The sequence below is a fragment of the Lepisosteus oculatus genome, chromosome 19, assembly GCF_040954835.1.
Source record: "Lepisosteus oculatus isolate fLepOcu1 chromosome 19, fLepOcu1.hap2, whole genome shotgun sequence".
NCBI lineage: Eukaryota > Metazoa > Chordata > Actinopteri > Semionotiformes > Lepisosteidae > Lepisosteus > Lepisosteus oculatus.
This window is the reverse complement of record NC_090714.1, coordinates 12,892,730-12,915,705: the sequence shown is the minus strand read 5'-3', so window position 1 is coordinate 12,915,705 and position 22,976 is coordinate 12,892,730. Positions and strand designations below refer to the sequence as shown.

The 22,976-nt window shown below is 40.7% G+C and overlaps 1 protein-coding gene and 1 long non-coding RNA gene across 2 annotated transcripts in view; one reads left to right on the top strand and one right to left on the bottom strand.

Moving 5' to 3' along the window:
* Positions 1-22,976, top strand: part of LOC107079051 (uncharacterized) — a 65,796-nt gene that overhangs the window by 924 nt on the left and 41,896 nt on the right. The gene's annotated exons all lie outside the window — the stretch shown is intronic.
* Positions 448-14,293, bottom strand: lfng (LFNG O-fucosylpeptide 3-beta-N-acetylglucosaminyltransferase). Its single transcript, XM_006637277.3, has 8 exons — positions 13,675-14,293; positions 5,720-5,768; positions 5,015-5,117; positions 4,607-4,760; positions 4,394-4,479; positions 3,807-3,972; positions 3,342-3,427; positions 448-2,233 (listed from the first exon to the last, which is right to left on the bottom strand). Exons 1-8 carry the CDS (start codon positions 14,122-14,124, stop codon positions 2,167-2,169), a joined length of 1,161 nt encoding a protein of 386 aa, XP_006637340.2. The 5' UTR covers positions 14,125-14,293; the 3' UTR covers positions 448-2,166.

Here is a 22,976-nt window from a genome sequence, read left to right as displayed (position 1 = left end):
GTGAGAAGATTGTGGATTGTGGCATTGTGGCACTGTGGTTAACAGTGTCTCTCAGTGCAGCAGCACAGGGTTCAAATCTAGACCAGGGGTGCTGTCTGGGTGGAGTTTGTATGTTCTCCCCAGGTTGGCATGGGTTTTGTCTGGGTGCTCCGGCTTCCTCCCACAGTCAAAAAAACATACAGGTGGGCTAATTGGCTTCCAGGAAATCTGGCGCTGGTGTAAGTTCGTATGTGTGTTTTTCTCTGTGTGTCTGCCCTGCAATGGACTGGTGTTCCACCCAGAGCGTACCATGACAGGCTCCAGCACCCCTGTGACGCTGAATTAAAAAGAGGGGTGAGAAAATGTGTAGTTGCATGGATCGGTGGGGAAAGGTATCTAGAGAATTGCTTGGCAGAGCAGCCATGACTGAATGGAAAGATGAAGGGACAAAAAGCATGGAAACCACAATTAAATTGCAAATAAGCTGCTTTATTAAAAGCAAATGATGGGAACCACTGGAGATTCCATGGTAACAATATCAGGTTATTGTCCCTGAGAGGCATTTACATTGATCTTTCTTCTCCAATTTAACAAAACCAAAACAAATCCAGATACTGGATTATAAATACAAAAAGAACAGGATTACAGGCCGTCAATAAACATTGTAAAAGTTTATCAGAAGCATTTCTGATCCACAGAAAACTAATCAGAATTATATACAAATTACAACCATGAAAAATATACAGTAAAGAAATACTGTTAAAAATAAAAGATTTACAGGCACACCCAGTGTGGGTTATCTTCACAGAGGTGGGAGCTGCCCTCTGTGTTATTAATTGACTTTTTCCTTGCAAAGTTCTCTCACCTTTTTTCAGAAGTCCCCAATTTCCCAGCAGTCATTACAAAAAGGAAAGACTAAAGCCCACTGCAGGGAAAAGATTTATAACCCTTGCATTCTGTGAGTATTAGGTTCTATTTCCTGTGATGATTCACCTGCCATTTATATCTCGATGAAACAAAATATATTAACACTTCAAAAATGTCCCTTCCGAATCAATTTGCATCTTTGAAGTCTTTAGACCAAGGCACACACATTAAACAGTGTTTGGTATCTCTTAAGGAAACTGTTTAGTATTTAAGATCTACTGTACAAATATACTTTAGGGCTGCTTATACAGAGGTATGTTAAAAATATACAGGGTAAATATAATGAGAAAGGTGACAACCCTTTATGCATTTAACAATTTACAAAAAATTCTCAACAGTTTTGTTTAAGGGAAGCTGTGCATCTATTTATACATCTTTTCACAAGAAGATGATTGTATCATTTAATTTGTACTAATGTTACTAATATATTACTCACTTATAAACTGTAATATATTGAATTAAATATCACAATATCTATAAACTATTTTTTTGGGTTAAGTCGTCCTTCAATTTTAAAACAGACCTAAAGCACAACTGGCCTCCTTTAAATCTCTCAAAAATTCATGAAGGGGGAAAAAGTGCTCTATAATGATGTACCTCAGAAATAAATATCTGAGAGTACATCTAGAAGACTGCCAACTGCCAGCTCAAGTAATATTATTACTAACACTGAAATGGCAAAAACTATTCAAAAGCCTCTTCATATCAATGATTTTGTCCGGAGTCTACAGAAATATTAAAAAACAAACATTTCCCCTTTCACTTTAGATCATCTTTGATAACTAGTATATGCATTGTAACAAATTCCTATACATCTTCCAAATTGCTTATTACGTACACAAAGCAATAATGGCGTAACTGTAAGCACCAAAAACTGAAAAGGCAATAAGCAAAGCTGGCAAAAGGCACAGTAACATTAACTTACATTCTATGAGAATTGCAAATACATCACAAGCAACATTTACAAATATCAAGCACAGCTGACTGCCTGCGCCCCACAGACCGGAGTCCGTGGGGTGCAAACACCTCACTCTGCTGGCCCTCTCGCTCCGCCCTTGGGAAGAGAGAAGCACTGGCAGCAGCAGGGCAGGAAGAGTTCGTAATGAAACTGTGGGCCGCACAGCAGCCCAGTTAAACAAACGGAGGCTGTGCAAAACTGCAGTGAAAAAACAGCAGCTGCACAGCCAAATGACACGGGTCCTGCTAGCCCTTGAGTTACCAGGGCAGCACAGGACGAGGCTGACGAAGGGGAGCTGGCCGTTAATAGGCTGGCTGGGTGGGGCACCAGGGGGTGTCAGGATACAGCAAGCAGTGAACAGACTTAAACCTGATGAGAGAGGAGAGGGATGTTAGTTTCATCTGTATTGCCACTGTATTGTCTTGTGTAACCTGGGGTAAATAACAGTGGAGCCCCGATTATCCAACCTAAATGGGACCCATAGTATGTCGGATAATTGAAAATGTCGGATAATGGCGACAAGTCATAGATTAATGGAAGCGCGGTATAAGTAGGAGATCTGGTTTATTAACCTACTGTAAATCAGAGCTTTCTCTTGAAGTAGCGGGCCTGTGATAGGCCTTTGAACAGAGCTTCACTGGCCACAGAGCTTCACTGGCCATTTCATATTCACATTTCTTCATCGTTTTTCTGTCCCTCAGCCCTTCAGTTGAGGCCCGATCAGAGCACCACTTTTCTATCTCATTTCTTTTCCTCTTCCAGTCGCCAACTGGAACTCGTCCCACACCGAATTCAGACGCCATTTTTTTGCAGGGACTCGCCTTTGTCTCGTCTTTTTACCGCTTCAAGCTCGTGTTCCATTGAAAGAACTACTTCCTTTCTCTTCCCACTTGTCATGTATCTCAAATAATAACATTATATATATGAGCGCAAATGAACAAGTGAAGCTTCGTCAATGGCAGTATTTGACGCACTGAGAGACAAAGCCACATGGGATTGGGCAAAATATTATGCATGCGTACGCATACAGTCCATAGCATATAAGTATACAGCTCGTTGATTGCCAGGTCGGATAAAACGGAATCTCGGATAATCGAAGGTTGGATAATCGAGTCTGTACTGTACTGTGTAATTGGAATACTGTATAGGAATAACATCGCTGGAATCGCTACAGAGATAAGTTAAAAACAAATACTACCACCCTTCTCAGATCTACTGCACTGGTGCTTTACAGCCTTTGTAAGAAATGGGTTAAGAGACCATTTGAAAAGTATGACAGGAAATTCAAAAACACAAGAGGGAGAAGCAAAGGAAAAAAAATATTCGAATATCCGCCATGAAAGCACCAAGAATTGTGATTTATTGTTTTAAAGCCCAGCCAGTAATTTCCTCCCTGGTTTTGGGCAGTACTTTAAACGCATGAAAAATAATAGGTCTAAATTCAGTATTATGGAGCTCACACAATATTTCTTCTTACCTAGAAGGATCCTGCTCTACTGAAAAAGCCCCTTTCATGTTGATGGAATTCCTCTTGTTCTCAAACATCCCGTAGCTCAGTGTAACCTGGGATAGGAGATACAATGGATTTAATTTATAAAATATCACAAGCGGCTACAAAATCAATCTCTAATTAACATGCTATAAATATAGGCAACGATTCAGGGTGGTAGGAGAACTTGCTTTCGAATGCTATTATATCCTGTGCGCCTCCTAAAATTTGTAACTAATTGTCCTTATGATTGTTATAATGCGACCCAATCCATGTAGTATGTGACCCAAGCGCAGTCATATTAGAATACAGAATGATGGACAGTACAGTCGAATCGGCAAACAAAAGTCTTTTTCGGTTTTGCACTGACTGAAAGAAAACGTTGTCTGGGAGCCTCTAGATTAAATGGAATGCAAGCTTTGGCGAATGCAGGCTGAGGCTGAGACTGTTTACCTGGTTCTGCAGTCCAGACTTGGGCACCTGCTGCAGGTTCTCCAAGTGGGAATGGAACAGGTTGCTTCGGATCAGTTTGACTCCCAGGACGGATTCGATGATGTAGCCAACTGTGCAGTCATCTGGGAGGCGAATCTTTTCTGCCGTGTTCATGAAATGTCCACCACTGGAGAAAAAGGAGAAAGGGCAATTGGCCGTCATTGATAAGATATTGGCCATATACAATTTCTTGCATTAGGAATCTGTCTTTTTTCGCATACCCCAGCTTGCTCTCCATGAGACACACAAACAGGGAGAGAAGCTTGGGGTCAGAGCGCAGGGCCAGCCATTTATACGGCATAGTTGGGGTTAAGGGCCTTGCTCAGGGCCCAGTGGAGTAGGATTCCTCTGCCGGCCGCAGGATTTGAACCAGCAACCTTCCAGCTACAGGCACAGATCCTTAGCCACAGTGCTACCGCTCCGCCAATTGGCTAACCTGGCTAATTTTAAACCGCTCGCAAAAGGTATGCGTTTCCCTTTTGAAATCTGAATTTATTTCAGAGCAGTTATGTTATGTGCCATTTCCACAGTCTAAATGAGCTCCTTACCCTGCCCATGGGCTCATCTTCAGTGCCAGCCCACGGCTCAGGCAAAAACCAGCTCCCCCTGTGGCGAACCAAAAGTGAACTGGCCTCTGGAAAGGGAGAGAAAAGGGAATGGTTTCAGTATCGGAATTCTCCGTCAGGTTTGTAAATGTGTATGGAATCTGATGAGTTGTTTTTTTAATCCACAAGCCAGATCAAAGTGTTTTAGCCACCTACCACTTTGTTGTCTGCAAGTCTCTCCGTTGCCTCTATGGGCCTGTCCAGGCTGGGCTTGCCAATGTAAATATCCTGTGTGTGGACGTAGCCGGACAGCAGTTTCACCAGAGTGCGAACATTAACATAGTTATCGTCATCCACGTGGCAAAACCACCTGTGAAAAACAAGGCACAAGTGAATACTTACTGCTAGGTCCAAGCTAACTAATGAAATTGGATGGAAAAGACCATTACCATAACTGAAGCATACTACATTTCTGTATAGTATAGCAGACAACTAATTTAAAACAAATCAGGTTGTGTCCCACAAAATAAAACTGAGTATTTTTTATACCGAGAGGGTTAATGCCTGTAAACTACTGTAGTTTGACGAAGTCAGAAATAAAAACCTTTCGAAATGAAACCTTACTTTTTGCCTGACTCGATGAACTTGTCGTACTCTACCGCCATTTTGCAAGACAGCGCTTGGCGACTGTGGGCAGCCGAACAGTTTGTGTTGATTGCGTGGCTTCCTGTATTAAAACGGAAAGAAAGAAAAGGGTTAATTGTAATGTCAAAGTGGACAGATTCCCCATCCCGAGACTCATTGCTCTAGATCAGTCTACGTTCTTCAGCTTGTATCTGCCACCTGTTACACAGCTGTCTCAGCGGATGAATCTGCTCTCTGAATTCAATGAGTGATTTACATGAGGACTATGGAGCACAGCCACGGGGTGGAGATCAGTGATGGGGCTATGGCTGGCGACTGAATAGCCAATCCTCCCTCTTTTGAGAACAAACCTTGATGAATTCATTGCAGATGACTGATTCAAGCATCAATAACGAGCTTGCACGTAATAAACTTCACAGTAATCTCAAGGAATTGCTCTCCATTTTTTATATTCTGGAAAAAATCTCTAAATAAGGAGAATGCAAGGGTTTCATCTTATATAAATAAATAAATAAAAAAAAATATTTATTAATAAAAATAAAAATATTTTTCATTTTGTGCTGACCAAACTGACTTATTAATGGAGGCAGGGCAGCGTCTGATGATCAGCATAACAAACCATTGAAAAATGCCCAAATTCATTGCCCAGTAACATATGGAAGCTTTTTTTCTGCCGTCACTCACCCATTCTTTTCTTCAGCTCCTCGTCCTCGCCATCTGTAAAGACGTATGTCTGCAAGACACAAACCAAAAGACAATCAGGCGCTTTCTGTGGCTCTGGAAGCGTCTGAGAACCAATCAGAAAGACTCCCCCAGGGAGCCAGCTGATGTTGCTTTCGGAAAAAAAAAAATGCAATTTTTCTTTTAAAAAAAAAAACACCCCGTTTTTGAGACCTTCATTCTCTTCTCAAAGCGGGACGTACTGTCCTCCTTTTACTCCCTGCAAACCCAAGTGAGTTAAACAAGCTGAACAAGTGCACAATTCCCTCAAAGCATGTCTGCGGGTATAATAAAAGCCCCTTTTCCTCCAGAGTGATTTCTCCATGGAAACTGTGTCGGAGAGCCTCAGCAACCTAAACACAATGCAAAGAGCCCAACACAAACAGGAGACATCCCCTGTGACCCACGCCAACACCCCCATTTCCATCACGGCTGTGAATAATTGTACGAACACCTCTTCTCTAACCAAGGAAAGAAAATGACCATATTATCATTTTCATCACTCACAAAACTGACTGTATCAATATGTAAAGAACACACCAGAGAGACAGTGGCTTATGGGGCCAAGACCCATTTTGGTTCCTATAGTGTTAAAGTAGCTGTAAAACATTCCCATTTTTTACAGCTGGGTGGACTGGAGCACTCAGGGCACAACAGCATTATTTGCAGAGGGATATCAACCCCATAATCTAGAAGTCTTGTGTGCAATGGATTAACTCCTACATTGCCACTGCACCAATATATATTTCAATACAAATGGAAATACAAGTTAAACTGACCAAAAAGATGGATATATCCATATAGGCATTTTTATTATGAGAAAGGATGTCATGGAAAACTTTAGATATCGTATACCGAGATCACCATGAAGAAGCTTTGACTTTTTTCTCTATCTTTAATGTACAAGGTTGATAAGCAAGAGCAGGTGCTGCAAGGAATTGGCCCAAGCATGAATGGGGTGTTTGCAGATCAAACAAAGCCTTGATTAAAGATCGCCTTGACCCCTCTTCCTCCTACGGTTGTTAATTTGTTTAACTTCACTTCAGGTGAAATAGCACCTGCTAGCAACTGCCTTCACCGGTGGCTTATCTCTGGCGTACGGCCTGGCTTGGATCAAGTCGGTTTCAATCAGTTGGAAAGGGTTTTCAAAACAATTCACAGAACCCTGTCTTCTACCCTCTTTGCTTTTTTTCTTTGTTACATGCCATATTTCAGGACCTCCCCCCCAAAGAAAAAAGCCTCCACCATTACTAGCACATAGCTAGTAATGTCAAATCCTTGAAACGGACAACCCTTCCCCCACCACTTCACCTGAGACAGCTGCCAGCCGGTGTCTGCTCTGTTTGTGGAACAAATGTGGAGCAGATGTTGCTCGACACAGCAGACCCAAGGCCTCTGTTTGTTTAAGGGAGGTGGTTTTACTAGTGAAAAGACCAGAGACCGAGGTGTTTGCTTAAATTTCTAAAGTCTAATCGGTGAGGCAGCTACCAGATCCTATCAGCGCTGCGATAAGAAAAAGTGAGTGGTGATTATTGAATGTGTGTTGTAATTCAGCCAGCCTCCCCCAACACCACGGGCTCCCGCCCCCCCGACCCCTCCCACTTGCTCTTTCCTGAAGAACAATGCGCTGCGTTTTCAAGCAGGGGAAATTCTCCAGTGAGTAAAGTTTAAATATGTTTGCTCGCATTAGCATACAGCTGCAGTGGTTAACTAAAAAGAAGTCTGGAGGAGAAAGCTTTGTCCTTTGTGTGTGTGTGTGTGTTTTTCCAAGGATCTGCGATCCTTAAATATTCTTTCAGCGAACGAAGGCTTCAGAGGGAACAAAATACTTCACATTTCTACGTGGAACGAGAGCAAATAAAATCGAGGTTTTCCCGAATTATATACATTAATAAAATGACAGGTCTCTTTCTTCTAATATAAAGACAAAATCGCTCAGAGGCAGACACATTTAACTACCAGTAGATGCAGTATAGTTTGCTTAGTACTAATTTTGGATTTAAAAAGTGTCTTTTATTCCCCCTGACATCCAAACATCACTTCACTTTTAACTTTTAACCAACTGAAAATGTATTTGGTTCCTGATTTGACAGACTTTGAGCCTCCAGAAAATGAGACGATGCTTCAATTTTTTTACGGATGGTCCAGTATTCACATTTTTAGTGCATTTGCCCCTCAGAATCAACCAGTAAATGTCAGTAGGGAATACTTTATTTTTTTCTAATAAAAAAAAACAACAATAGCTGCTACTCAGCAGCAAAAGATGTGGTGTGACGAAGCTCCTCTCCACCGCACTCGCCACAGGAAATCAAACCTCGGCTCAGGCGGTCTGAAATGCTCAGGAAGCCTGTAGCCTGGCTGGCGGTCTCCATCTCCACGGGCAGGAAGGGCAAGACTGCCTGGGGTCTCAGTGTCGCCTATCTCTGCTCTACAGCCTCCTCTCCAATCCCACTGACACCCGGCTGGCCCCTTTTCCTGTCCCACTGCAGACTCGCTGCCAGGAAATTCAATTAGACATTTAAGCAAACATTTCTTTTCTGTGCTGTTTTGAAACTCTTTAGACCCCCAATAGTTGTGTGGTGAAGTGGTCCAGTGGACTGCAGGACTTTCTCTGACTCCTCTGACTCTCACTCATGAACCTCTTTTCCACCTGCAATATTAAAATTGCCAGGTAGGAACAGTTGGTATAAACACCGATCAGAAATAATCCTTTCTCTTAACTTCTTTGCTATTCGTTTCGCCCACAATAATTTTGTCAGTTTGACAGCACAAAAGTATTTTTTAATTATTGCTTGGAAAAAAAGATGATAATCTTTGTCTAATACCTTTAATGCTGAAGCACTCTCACAACTTCACATTCTTTCACCCAGTTATGTGCTTCCTTGTTCTGTTGGCATTTCTGTGGTTTATCTCACTCGGATATTTAATTTTGTCGCAATTGAATTAACCCATATGCAGCAGTGCTGCACACGTACAACTGGAGAAAAATGCTCTCCTTGTGAGGACAGCAGTTATTCTCTTAATTAAGGTCTGCATGCATACCATGATGTCACTATGAGGCCCAGAAATGGAATTAATGTAGAAATAGCCTGTGTTTGAACTAGTCGAGGGGTGATTCATGTTGTATCTGCTGTCCTACTGTGCAGATGGTTAAGACTTAAAAACAATGGAAGGGATTGTCCAAATAATGTTTCACTGATGACTCTATTTCAGTTATTTTTTCTTCCCTGCTGTTTATATGTACATTCATGGGCAACCATGGTATAACATTATGTTTTAGAGAGACAGACTTGGGGGATCTTTAGCTCACACTATTGTAAGTGTCTTGCTTCCACAACCTCTCAGGGCAACCAGCGCTATTCATGTGCAACAATGTCCACTGTGTGGATGCACAAGGAACAAGGGCCTCATGTTTAATTGTTGTTCATAGTTCTACACTGTCGTACTTGAGAAGCTGTATTGTTGGAAGAGGAAAAGTTTAAGAAACGCAGGAAGTGCTATAGAACAATACTACCAAAAACAGGGGAAAATGAAAAGAATCTCAGGATAACAAATAATATTTATGAGTATAATAACACTTATTTATAAGTGTCATAAGAATACTTCCACTCCAGTGTCTAAAGAGGTATATATATATTCAAAAATGTACATATAATAGGATCCTTAAGTAAACTGGCTGAATGTATGAACTTATTTTTCTGTTAATCAAGAGGTAACGACATTACATACAGTTTTGCAGTTTATACTGCCTACACACAAGCCAGCCAGCTGGCCCAGCACATTTTATTTGTATGGTGGTTACAGTTTGTCATTGATGCTTCCTAATTATGCTGACGTCATTTGTACAGTGACATTTTCTGAAGGTCTCACTTGGAGCATGAACTGGTATCTGTTTCAATTTTTGGTGTATTTTTTTTTTTACTCACAAGATTTCTGAGTTTGTTCTGGTTTAAAAATTAGCTTTTGCCTTGTCAGTGTGAAAATGAAAAAAGCATCTTCCGACATGCAGAGTCTTATCTGCACTGAAGTCAGTCCTGGACTGTTAGTTAAATGGCCTGTAAGGTAGAATTTTACCGATTAAAACTAGAACAATACAAACCACAAATGTGCTGTCTTATTATTGTTGCATATTTCTTGATACACTTTCAGCTCCCTAACTTTCTGTAGTACTACAGACATGCTATGAATACTGCAACCCAATGTCTTACTTTGGTTACTGCACTAGTTTTTAATTGCATGCTAGGGTGTCCCAGTCTTCAATAATGATAGAAAAGATATAATTTCCAAATTTAATATTGATTATATTCAAATTACTTAGTTACACTAAATAAATGCTGTGAATTATATTTGTTTACAGAGATAAGATATAATAAAGACTGGTCTTACTCATAACTGCACCTGTTATCTGGTTCCTGCCCCCAGAGCACTCAACACCTGCCTTTCTAGTGTGTACAGTAAGCACAAAATAGCTGCGTCAACAGTATCTGCATGTACACTAACCTTTAGCAACACACTTATAGGACTGTGGAGCAGCTTCTGCACGGTTTTGAGCTCTTAACTGTAGCACAATATTTACCGTCAGTATTTCAGTATTTATAGTGTGTCAGATGTGGATGTATTATTGGAATAGAGACATTACTGGAGTGACAGTAAAGTCCATAAGCATAAAAGCCATTGTGGACAGATAATTCTTTATGACTTGGACATGGACTGGGTGTTTGTGGTTTGCTTTTGGTATGTTATGCACCTGAAATGATATTCTGTTTGAATAGTGGCTCAGTAGTGCAGTGGTAAGCATTGCTGCCTTGTGGCGCCCTGTCCCTGTGCTCAGTTCCAGGAGTTCTGTCTGTGTGGGTTTGCGCTGGGGGCTCCAGTTTCCTCCCACAGTCCAAAGACAGTCTGGTTAACTGGTTTCAGTGACAATTCTCCTCCAGGTGTGTGTGTGTGTGTCAGTATCCGTGTGTGCCCTGCGATGGACTGGTGTCCCATCCAGGGCGTACCCCGCCTTGCGCCTGTTGCTTGCTGGGAAGGGCCCGGCTCGCCCCCGCCATGACCCTGCATTGGATGAAATATTAAGAAGATGGATGGATGGATGATCGTTTGTGAGGTAAATGTTCTGCCTTTGTGCTTATCTCCTCAACACCTGGCATCCTGCTTTCTGCAACACCCATTTTAATTCCAGCCCTCCGTTTTTGTCTTCTTCACCTCACCAGCTGTCCAGACCTTCTGCAACGCTTTGTGTGATATTAAATGTGTTACGTCCAACCATGCCATAATCTGTGCTCATAGGTATAGAACAAATTCTAGGCCTGGTAAACATAGACGGACCAGCGAGTAACAGGTGAGCTCTTCCCTCACAGCGGTGGCTCTGTGGCTAAGTATCTGCGCCTGTGGCTGGAAGGTTGCTGGTTCAAATCCCACAGCCGGCAGAGGAATCCTACTCCGTTGGGCCCCTGAGCAAGGCCTTTAACCCCAGCTGCTCCAGGGGTGCCGTATAAATGGCTGACCCTGCGCTCTGACCCCAAGCTTCTCTCCCTGTCTGTGTGTCTCATGGAGAGCAAGCTGGGGTGCGCGAAAAGACAAATTCCTAATGCAAGACATTTTATGTGGCCAATAAAGTGATGTTATGTTATGTTTTCTTCTTTGATTGAAAGGCAGGAATGAAAACGCACGGGGGAAAGCTCTCAGTTTAGGGAAATCAAATATCTGGGTTTATCTGTAAAAAAATAGTGCATCTGAATTTCTGAAATAAACTTCATTAATTAACATCTGTAACTGTAACTGTAGATCAGTTATCTACAGTTCTATAGGGTAAAACATTCTTAAACATGGGAATAGATGTAGTGATCTTCGCTCTGGTGACCCCTGATTACAGATTTGATTCAATCAATCAAATTTTGATTCTGAACAATGTTTTTGAAATCAAACTCAAAGTTTTCATTCTGGTTCAAAGTTCTGATTCTGATGGGCCGAAACTAGGCTTGATTCAAAGAAGAGCATTTCTTTTCGGGGATACTGCTTCATTCCTCTTTGTGAACGGTGGTACTTTCCTCAAGCTCCTTGTTTGTGGGCTGTTCTGTCTCCAGGCCGTGTCAGACTCGGCGTGGAGCTCAAAGCATCAGGGGTCCAATAGGTTTCCTCTCTCCCCCCCCCCCTGTCACTAGTTCTCCCTAATGAAGCCTCCATTTTCCCATCACTCAAGAGCTTGACCCAGACACAGTCGACCCCCTCTTCTCCACAAACAAAAAATCCACAACTTCAGCTCCCACGTTCCCATGGAGAGAGGCTGAGAAACCTTTTCTTTCCTCTTCAGAAAGAAGCTTTGTTAGCACTGGAGAAGGACAGTGTACAGGCTGCGGCTATAGATCCTGAGAGCCAAGGTATTCACATAAACACCCTAAACAAAAAGAGAATGGAGAACAGGCAGCAAGGGGGACAGAGGCATCCCTGAGAACTGGTGCACAGATTCTTAGAGATGTCACTCTAGGTAGAGGGTCTGACAGGGGGAGAGGAGAAAAGGAATATGGGGGGGGCTGTAGGTGTCAGAATGTCTTCTTAGAGCGAGGTGGAGCATGTGGGAATGCAATCCCATCTAAAGACATCTACGGTTGTAGCCTGACAACAGAGCACGGGGTATTTCGAGAAAAGTGCACGGAAACATCTGGGACTCAAAACGCGTAAAAACAAAAAGACTGGCACAAATGACCCCTTTGGAGCAGCTTCAAATATCTTACGTCGTCCTTCGAATTGTATAAAACGAACCTTCTGACCCTGCAACTTCAAAATTCAAAGTGAATGCAGTGGATATATGTATTACCGTAATGGCGTTGGGATCTCAAGTTGATTTCACCGACAGAGTGGGTCTTTAAATCAATTATGCTTCCAGTCTGAACGGGGCTTCTTTCCATTTTCACACACTTTCTTTTCCCACCAGCTTCTGACGGCTGAAGAAAAAGCCTTTTCCCTTTATATTCTGCCTCTCCGTTGCTCCCTTTATGTTTCGGAGACAGATCATTATGCTAAACAGCTAAGGTCTCTTGGCTCGGTTTTACATCTGACAAGCTTGGTCAAGTCACACGAAATGAATCGGCATCACTAATCGTGTTTCACGGACTATACCTCCAAAATCGCATGGGGCTGGGAGAAGGCAGATCAGACAGTGACAGAGGCTCATGCTGGGAATCCGAAAAACTGAAGGTTTTATGCCATTTTACGTGCGCATTTCTGTCCGCTAGAGCCAATAGTTTTGTCGGCTAATTCCATGTACATGGTTATATTGTTTCTAATTCATTCAGAAATGCATGTCCAACTTAGCATTTCGAAATTAATTGAAAATGAAAGATTTTTAATGAAAACCCTTAAGTACTCATTATGGCACGGCAATTATATGTGCGATATCCGCAAGATCCGCAAGCCGGATACCTAATTCTATAAGACACCGATCAGCAGTGCGAGTAGCTTTGTTCCGTATAAAAAGAATCCCCTACACACGGGACATTCAAAAAGTCTTCTCGGTTTGTCAAATGTAACGTTGAGGTGTCAATAACGCAGAAACTAATAAAATCATAAAATCCGCTAGAGATTCCACGTTATATTGCCCGTGGGGGAACATGCGCTATAATAGGACATTATTGAGATGTCCTGTATCCCAAGGGCTATAATAGCCCCTCATTTTACCTAAGGTTCTTTTGTTAACCCCCAATCCATTCATCTGTCGCGTTTTCTTGCCTGTAGATTCCAAATGCTTTTAATACTCAAGATAGAAGATTCATTTGAATGAATGTTCGCTGCATTGAAACATTTCAGGTTGCGCAAAACCACCTTTTGACAAAAAAAACAGTAAATAAAAGCAAACTTATCTAGCATCATCCGTGGTATAAAGTATAAGAATTGATGCTTTATAAATCATCCCTACATACCTGTTGCAGGTTCCTTGATATCCAGGTGTCAAGAAGCAGCTCCAGCCTGGACTGATGAAACTTCTTGGTCGTCTTGACCGCGATAAAGACATCCTCAGGGGTGATGTCCTCTGCAGGTGGCTTCTCTGTAACCAACTGCCTTTGCAATTCTGGTTTCTCCGCTTCTCTCCTTCCCCGCGTTAGCTTTGTGAAATAAGCAGAAAATCCCTTTTCCTGCTCGGGGTTGGAACTATCTTGTTGCTGGTGTTCCGACTGACTCTGTATCATAGAAGCGCCTTTCTTTGTCCGTAGGTTTTCCAGGCTTTGTAGGGAGCGCATCCCGACCTCTCTCTCGTTAAACACCTCCTCTACCTGGGCTCTCTGATGCTCGGCCAACAGAAGTACCAACAAGCAGGTGAGGGTAGCTCCTACGATAGACAGCGCAATTTTTTTCCCGCAACTTTTGAACATTTTAGGCTTTGTACATATATTAGAGTTTAAAACAATTAAACTGCACAGGCGGCCGTTTTGGCTACAGATTTAAATAGCTGAAGCTAGTAGTGATGAGAGAACGTCCTTCTAATCTCTAACCCTAACGATACACTGCACGCACCATGTAACATCCAAATCCCTTGAACCGCACTGGAACAGTTTTTATAAAGCGTCTGTCAGGAAAGCCACACCAGATGGGCGGTACGCATTTTCTGTTCTGCACAGCACTGGCTTGTCGTTCAAAGAAAACGCATCTCCAGGCGGAGTTTATTACAAGAACATACACCCATTAGGGGAGGGATGAGAGGTCGTGTCTTAGAACTGGGAGCATACGAGAGATGAACGTCGTGGGGGCAGAATTGCAACCAAAGAGTTTTAAATACAAGTCTTTTTTTCGGTGTTTAACGCGTTATTTTAGTAAGTTCATTTTAAACGTTGCAGTCTGGATGAAGTAGTAATTCATGATTTGTATTTTCCTTCGTCCAATATGTATATTCTAAATATTGTATAGTGATCTGAGGAGAGGGGGCCACTCAATTCATTTCATTGCCTTATTTGCAGCGTGTGCAAAAAATAAAAGTTAAAGATAAACCAGGAAGCAGCTAGCTATTACAACTCGCAGACAAATCAAATTGATCTTTACAAAGCGCAGCGTCTGTAGGCAGATTATAGTGCACTTTGGCGATTCAGGTATCCCAGCTAGAGAATGCTGAAACGTTGCTATCCCTGCAGACAGAGCCTTGAAGAGGCTCAGACAAGCGGTATGTAACTCTGCCAGTGTGTTGGTGCCAAAACCCAGCTACTTGGGGAATGTCGTTTTCACAACAATAATAGGCTTCCTTGAAGGCTTTCTGAAAGGCATCATACTGGAGACCTCATTACAGTGACAAGATTCTCGGACGACGCCAGAAATTCTCCTTTGAATTCTTTGCGACTTCATTCCATTCAAACAAAGACAATTTCTTCTATCAGAGATACTGTACTTCATTTATTTTTGAGAAATAGACACACTATTTAAAATAGATAGTGCCATCTCTATTATTTTTTGTCCCACTTTCTAGAATTAGGGTCTAAATTTAGTTTCTTCTGAGTTTTTTTTTTTACTTGCTGCCCGTATTACCTTGAAAATAGATCAGGTGGAGTAGTGACACGTTGCTGCACTGGCTGAATTAAGGAGCAACTTTAGGGAGCTAACTTGGGAATAACCAGCAGTATATATATATATCGAAGTTGTGCAGAGTCTGTCAAATATTATTGTAACTTATTTGTAGTTTTGTACATGTTTATGAGAAAAAAAAGGACAATGTTGCTAAAGGGGTAACTTGGAGATTTTCACAGTTCCTTATCAACAGCTTTGGACACTTCATTTTTAAAATAACGACATACAGACAAACATTCGTACTGTACAAATTATTGTAAGTGCAGTTTGTGGGAAATTGACACAGACTCTTTCCCAATGTGTATTTATATCAGGGTTTTTCTACTCTGAAAGCCACTTGCATTTCAGTGTTCTTCAGCCATTCCATGCTGCTGTCAGTCGTGAAGTCTTTAAACACTTATATGTACTGTATATGTGTTTTGTTTCCTGTAGCTGGAGATCAACTGAGTGCCTGCCTGTGTCCACTGAACACAATAAATTGTCAATAGGCTGCTACAAATGTAACAACTACTAGGTAATTCCTGATATATATGCGACTGATATTCCTGATATATATATATATGTTGCAATTGTTCTCTGCAGAATATTGTCAGGACAGGGTGTAAAATCTGTTTGAAGGCTCTCCCTTCTTTCATTCCATGAAACAGTTTCATCAGTTTTGCAATTTCTGATTGGAGAAAGTACAGTATGCATTTTTGCCAGTGTTACTGTAGAGTGGAAATGTGACCGCCTTAAACAACTTTAAACAAACTGAGCAATTGTCAAGTTTGTAAAAAAAAACGAACCCCATCAGAAGAGATCTCGAAGAATGGAGGGAAGTGTTGCAGTCTCTGTTCAAGATGTCAGCCGTGGAGCTCCGGACTGTAAATCTAGCAGAAGGGAGAAGAAGCAGGCTTTTTGTTTTCTTTTGGAGGCTCCTCACAAAGAGGGCAGAAAAAACAAGCATGAGAAACCAGGCTGAAGGGGCTGTCTCCCTGGCCCATATTTTTCTGGGATCAGTAGACTCTTTGGGGGTCTTTTTTCACTGTTTTTTTTTAAGGTTCCTCCTACTTTTGAAAACCATGCCCTGATGGTTTCTCAAAGAGCCCTGACAATGCTTGTTGTTAAAACTGGGGTAAAATGTAAAATGTTTTGGAAGCTTCATTTGTAGTTCAGATTAGTACTCAATCCCCACCACCACCACCACCCTCCTTCGAGCAACAACTATAAAAAAAATCCTTCTCCGCCTTCTCCTAATCCTCTCTTGGATCCTTCATCCTTAATAAGTCACCACTGAATTCCTGTGAAATGAATCTGCCCGTCTGAATGCAATCCACTTCCCCACAAAAATGTCCACAAATCTCTCTAATAAACACAACAACTTTATTTTCTTCAGACCTTGTCAGCAACTACAAAGATCTGAGAACTGTTTTATGCCTTGGAGAACTGGATAGGATTAATGGGAATGTGGTGTGTTTGAATGTATACTATACAACAGTTGAGAAATTGCTTTCTCTTAGTTCTGTGGCCAACATTATGTTGTGGAAATAGATTTAGAACAATAGTCTTTCATTTCCTGATATATATCGTACTTGTGTGCTATTTTTGGAAATATGTAGGCATATACTGTGTATTGATATGTACATATACTGTATAGATGAAACCTTATGTATGGTGGTTGGTTCCTTATTCTGAATATTTTTGGACTGATGTAGAATAAAGTAAAAGACTTTGCCAATGACTAATCAGTGAATCAGAGTGAACTACTTGTGAAAAACAGTGGGAAAAATGGAATCTGCTTGTTCACTTTGGTTGTAATATTCGTTCACAAGGGATCCTGCTTTGGAAGATCAGAATTTAACATAATTCACTTTAGATTTTTTTTTCTTTTTTTTTTTCCTGGGAAGTGAGTTAAGACGGAGTCCTACTCCGTCCACAGTAAAAAAAAAAGCTGTTACTTAGAGCAAAGTCTGTCCTTATATTTGCTTAGAATATTCTTTCTTTGCTCTTTGGAATGTTTAACATACTTGTATTGGGGGGGAAAAAAAATCCAACATTGCACAACAAAAAAAGGCAATAATGTAGAAATAGACCAGACCTTGATTTTCAACAAACGCAGAGAGTGCATTACGCTACAGTTCTCTATTGGAAATACAGTACTGCTAAAGTGGTTGAATATGATGAAAATAAATTGGCATAACCCCAGATGGTACACAGTGAAACAAATGTCTCCCCATTGTAATATTAATATTAAATGCATATTTGGATAAGTGTAGTCTGACTATATAAAAACAAATACATACAAAGGTTTTTTCTAAAGCAGCCTGCTTGTGCAGGATGCTCAGGGATTCTTTGTATTGTCTGTAAAGTATGTGAGCCAGTCTTTAGCCCCAGGGCCCACAGCAGCTATTGTTTCTAAATATGTTAACGGTAAGCAGAGAGCCAGCCCAGTGTAAGGCTGAGGTACAGGGACTAAAGGAACCTCTAGCTTCTTCCCCAACTCTGTACCACGTTTCTAAAGGGGACTGGATGTCTCATATTTGTTCTATTTTAGTTTTCGGTAGCACAGGTTGATTTATTATGTTAATGTAGCGTTTAACATTCCAGAGGCTTCCCAAAATAGGAGGGAATGCCAACAGCACTGAAGTTCACCAGCAACCTGAGTGACCCATAACACCATCATGCTCCAGAAGGCATCCTAGGTAGCTGACCAGATAAAGAAGTGAGAAACTGCAACGTCAGCTCAACTAAGAAAGAAATTTAGGGAGGCCGGATTGTGCAAGCACAGAGTACAGTTCAGCCAAGACATCAGCGTTAACACCCCTACTCTACCAACAGCATCATGTGATGTTTTATTACCTGAGTAGTCAGGAACCCAGGTTAATGAGCAGTGCTATGGATAGGACATCCTACAGCTCAGCATCCTGAATCGCCATTTGGTCGGAAATCCTGGTCTTGAGGAAAGAGGACCAGCAATGCCACTTACAACAGTAACAAGGTCTCCTATCTCAGTACTGACCAGATGCAACCTTAAACCTCTTAGTTTCTGAGATCTACCAAGATAAGGCTAGAAGCTGGTAATGCGGAAGCAATGTGTTTACCCCTAGATCGCATTTTTATTCCTTACTGTGGTTTCATCCAGTTTACAAACCAATCCAGATTACTATCTTAATTTGGATTTCAACTTATGCTTTAGAAAATAACTGAACAAACATTAATACGTTTCTGGATTTGTACTGGTTCTTTACGTTTCCTAAACTGTAGGCATCTAATATCGACAGGTTAATGTCAGGTCCATGTGTAATTTTGAGAAACACCAAGAAGTGTACTTGGGTGAACCTTATCTGTACCGCATTATTCAGGTTTTTTTTGTCTGGTGTCCCTTATATTCCTAATAAATATTTTATAATATATACATTGATATTCCAAAGAACAAAAAAAAAAATGCTGTATATATTCCCTCCCTACGAAGGCATCATGTAATTCTTGTTTTTATTAAATGTTGAAAAGCAAGCTTTGGATTAAATGAAATATGAACAGTATTTGATCTGCTGTAGTATAAAAGTGCTTTGCAGCTAATTTTGGAAAGAAATCTTGAATGAGTAAATTTGGAAAACAGCAACTGTCTTCATTAAATTAATGAGAAACAAGTAAAGGCTAAATCTACATGGACACGTTGAAAGAAAATTAAAAACACGTTTTGGCTGTTGTGAGTGTCCACACCTGAAGATAGAACCTTTTTTTTCCTCCCTTTGTTCTGCTGTTCAGCATAAAATTAAACTTTTCTTGTTTCATTATAGCCATTGGCCACTGATGTAGCTCCCCAATCCCCACTCCTCGAATTTCCTCATTCAGTTCATGTGAAGCAGTTGGCTCTGTGAAATTATGCGCTCTGTGAAAATATATATGTTTTTCAGTCTTTCCTCATGATTTTTGGACCTATATTTCCTTTTTGGTCAATATTTTTACATGGTGAGTTAATATAACCAGGAATCCTGGGTGCCTTTAGTATTTTTTTTATGTTCTGCTCAGGGTAGTGAAACCCAAGCCCATTTCTGAGGGTTTTTAAGGTCCCCAAACTCTCACTTCAGGACTGATCTGTAATCCTGTGAACATGATAGCACCCCTGGTGTGAGGATAAATATTCCTTGTGCCCTGTCACTCAGTAATCTGCAGAACCTCTAACTTTTACATTAAGGTTCCGTTTAGAGCCTGCAGATTTGTGTTCTGCATTGCACATCAGCAGACATTTGACATTCTAATGGCGGAGTGGAGGCTCTGTGGCTAAGGATCTGCGCCTGTGGCTGGAAGGTTGCCGGTTCACATCCCACGGCCGGCAGAGGAATCCGACTCCGTTGGGCCCCTGAGCAAGGCCCTTAACCCCAACTGCTCCAGGGGCGCCGTATAAATGGCTGACCCTGCGCTCTGACCCCAAGCTTCTCTCTCCCTGTCTGTGTGCTTCATGGAGAGCAAGCTGGGGTATGTGAAAAGACAAATTCCTAATACAAGAAATTGTATATGACTAATAAAGTGATCTTATCATATCTCTCTAATGACTTAAAAATACAGGTAAACTAAAGAAGTTTGTTGTGCTAAATTATATACCTCATGGAGCAGTTCTATTCAATTTAACAACTAGCCATCAGGAATTTCTTCCTTTGTTTTTCAAATAGGACTGTGTTTTAGACTTATAATGGGGATTTTCTGTGGTTTAAATTTAATAGGAAATAAAGAAGCCTGTGAAGAAAACCCTGCACAGCTGAATGCTATGAATGTAAGTATTCCTTCACTGGTGACTTGAACACTGACTTTTCTTACTGGAATTCACAGCCTTGACATACTCTCTCAAATAGTACATCCAAAAAAGTCAAAGGTTTTAGGCTATTACATTTATCATCTCAGGGGACCAATCATCTTTTCCCCCAGTACTACATCAATGCTGTCTGTGGGTAGACAAGCAATGTGTTATTAATTAGGGATGTCTCAGAAAAAAAAAAAACATTTTAGTGAACTTCCTTGCAAACTGGACAAGTTAAACTTAAGCATTTTGTGGTTCTGTTGTTGCAGTAGAACCACATCACAGGCGGTGGGATAAACACATACACTGAGACAAAGAGAATCTCAGACGTGTTCCAGGTTTTTCTGTCATAATTACAGAGAAGGAAACACTAAATGGGGTTTTCCCTGGCTTTAATTTCTGCAGAAACCATTTTCAAAGGAGACAGAAAAACGGTTCTTTTCGGAATAACTCCTTTTGAAGAAAATAAATACAATACTGAATTTTGTTTGTTTTTATTTCTTTTGATTTGAAAAGTGCCATATTTTTCGGCTGGGCTAGAACATTATGGTGGGGTTTTAACTAGCAATTGTTTTGGAGCTTTGGGAGAAAAGCGGATGAATTGCAATTGGTTTATGCTTCGTTTCCAATGCTGTAGACAATTTAAAGAAAACTCATCATGGACTTAATTTCTGATTTTTTGCAGGCAGATCTCCTGACATGGGGTGTCTGTCTTTCACCGGAGCCATTGATATTGCAGAAAGGTTTGCACCATAATAGGAAGAATAGAAGGAAAGTGTCCAGTAAAAATGCTGTGTGGTATTGCTCAATAGGTTGTCAACATGCTACACAGATAGAAGATGAGATGGGGGTGGTCAGTACCTCACAGAACAAGTGGCCAAGTGAAATGATTATTCAGTAAGGTGGATTAAAAGAGTGGGAGATTTGACAGGACAAATGTATCTTAAAATCTCTGTAGCATTTTCTGTCCCTTCTTATTTGCTATTTTTCTGTAGAGGATTCTAGTTTGACAGATTAGTGTCAAGGTATGTCCATCTTATGGCTCACAGAAAAGAGAGGTTTCAGTTTTGTATGGGTGTCCTTTTTGAAAACTTGTAACACAACTGCACATGCTTTGCTTATGTTTTGAATCTCTTTTTTTTAAATGTCATATTAAGGCTGCAATGGCCATTAAGATTTGCTTTGTGCCTTTATTTTACTTAAAGAGCTACCACTTAGCACTGCACTTTTCACAATAAGAACAACAGCAATTTGCTTGGATGAAAGCAAGAAGCAGAAAATGCTATAAGCCCTGATAGGTGTTCTTCAGAGGGATCTGTTCAAACAGCTCTGTAGCAGATGGATTACAGCACAGAAGCCTTAGATAGCGGATTTCTTTCTATAACACGTCTGCTGACCAGCTGTTTGTCGCTGTAGTAACTATTCACTGAGCGGTGACTGAGGCCCAAGTGGGTCCCATATTGAGTTGTTCCCTCCATCAGGGAGGAATGTGGGTCTTCTTTGTAAAATAAACTGTGTGGGAATTTGTTCAGAACTGCTCATTGTTCTATCACATAAGAAGATTAGGATATGAGATGGCCAGAGATAATTAAGCTTCTCAAAACTCATTCTCATAATTCACAGTGATTCCGTTCTCGTAAAAAAAACTCTGCTACACTTCCACTGTAACCCTGAGAGGTGCTCTGTGTAAGGTACTTTTATTTGCCTGTTCCAGTGTCCAATGTTACCTGTCTTACACTGAACCACTCCGCTAAACATCGCGGTCTGTGACTGCTGCTTTCATTCAGAGAAACTGCTTGCTCTCAAGACAGTAACAGTGCAGTATTCCTTGTCTAGATCGTATTACTTATGACTTAATAAGAAGTCTTACTTTTGAATTAAAATGGCAGATGTTGCTTAGAGTTAACTGGCAAATTTGTAAAGGCACTGACCCAGTTAAAGAGGATTGATATACATACACCACAGAAGAAGAAGTGTTATTTCAGTTTCCCTGAAGTGCAAACTTTGCGTGAATAGATACAAACCCAGTGGTACAAATTTTGATAAGATTTGCTTGCTGCTCTTGTAACGAAAACAATCAACCTGGACCTTTGTTGTAAATATGACAAAAATAATAGGAGCTTAAGAAGAAGTGGATACACACATGCACAGAAAAGACCTTCATGTTTATCAAAGTCGCCAGTTACTGGCTTACACTTTGCAAATTGGTCTAATGAGATTTTATTACTAATTAAGACAATGTATCAGGCAGTGTGATTCATTTAATCAGATTAAAAGTGAACTCAGGTGTTGGTTGATTCATCATTATAATAATTATAATAATAATAATAATTGCTTACACTTATATAGTGCTTTTCTGGAAACTCTACTCAAAGTGCTTTACAGGTAATGGGGACTCCCCTCCACCACCACCAGTGTGCAGCCCCACCTGGATGATGCGACGGCAGCCATAGTGCGCCAGAACGCTCACCACAGATCACACTTATCTTTATTTAAGTGTGAAAAACCCCCAAAAAATGCATCAAGGTGAAGAGTACCATGGACAATGGAAAAAAAAGAAGGTGCAAAAAAGATAAAGCAGAGAAATGCCATGTTAATGAGCATAACAAAGGAAGAAGATACAATTAACACCACTTTAAAAAGACTGTCAATGTACCACAATAAAATGCTAATGAGACAATGCCAGTATAGATTACAAAGGTGTGGTTTGTATTAATTTGCTTTGTGCTTGGAAAGGAATCATGTGGTTCAACTGGAATTTAGTAAGATACGTTCAAACCAAAGCACATTGGAAAAGTAAAAAAAAAACATAGCAGATATATTTTTTGATATATATTTTTTTCTAAAAACATAAATCAGGTTCCTTTAAATTTCTTTATTTTGCATTTAAAATTT

What these genes read in the sequence shown, in the direction of transcription:
- lfng (XM_006637277.3), bottom strand. Translation starts at nt 14,124, where the DNA reads ATGTTCAAAAGTTGCGGGAAAAAAATTGCGCTGTCTATCGTAGGAGCT. An exon ending in TTCATCGAGTCAGGCAAAAA is followed by an intron (nt 4,761 to 5,014) that starts GTAAGGTTTCAT and finishes TGTTTTTCACAG; the next exon opens with GTGGTTTTGCCACGTGGATG. An exon ending in GACTTGCAGACAACAAAGTG is followed by an intron (nt 4,480 to 4,606) that starts GTAGGTGGCTAA and finishes CTCCCTTTCCAG; the next exon opens with AGGCCAGTTCACTTTTGGTT.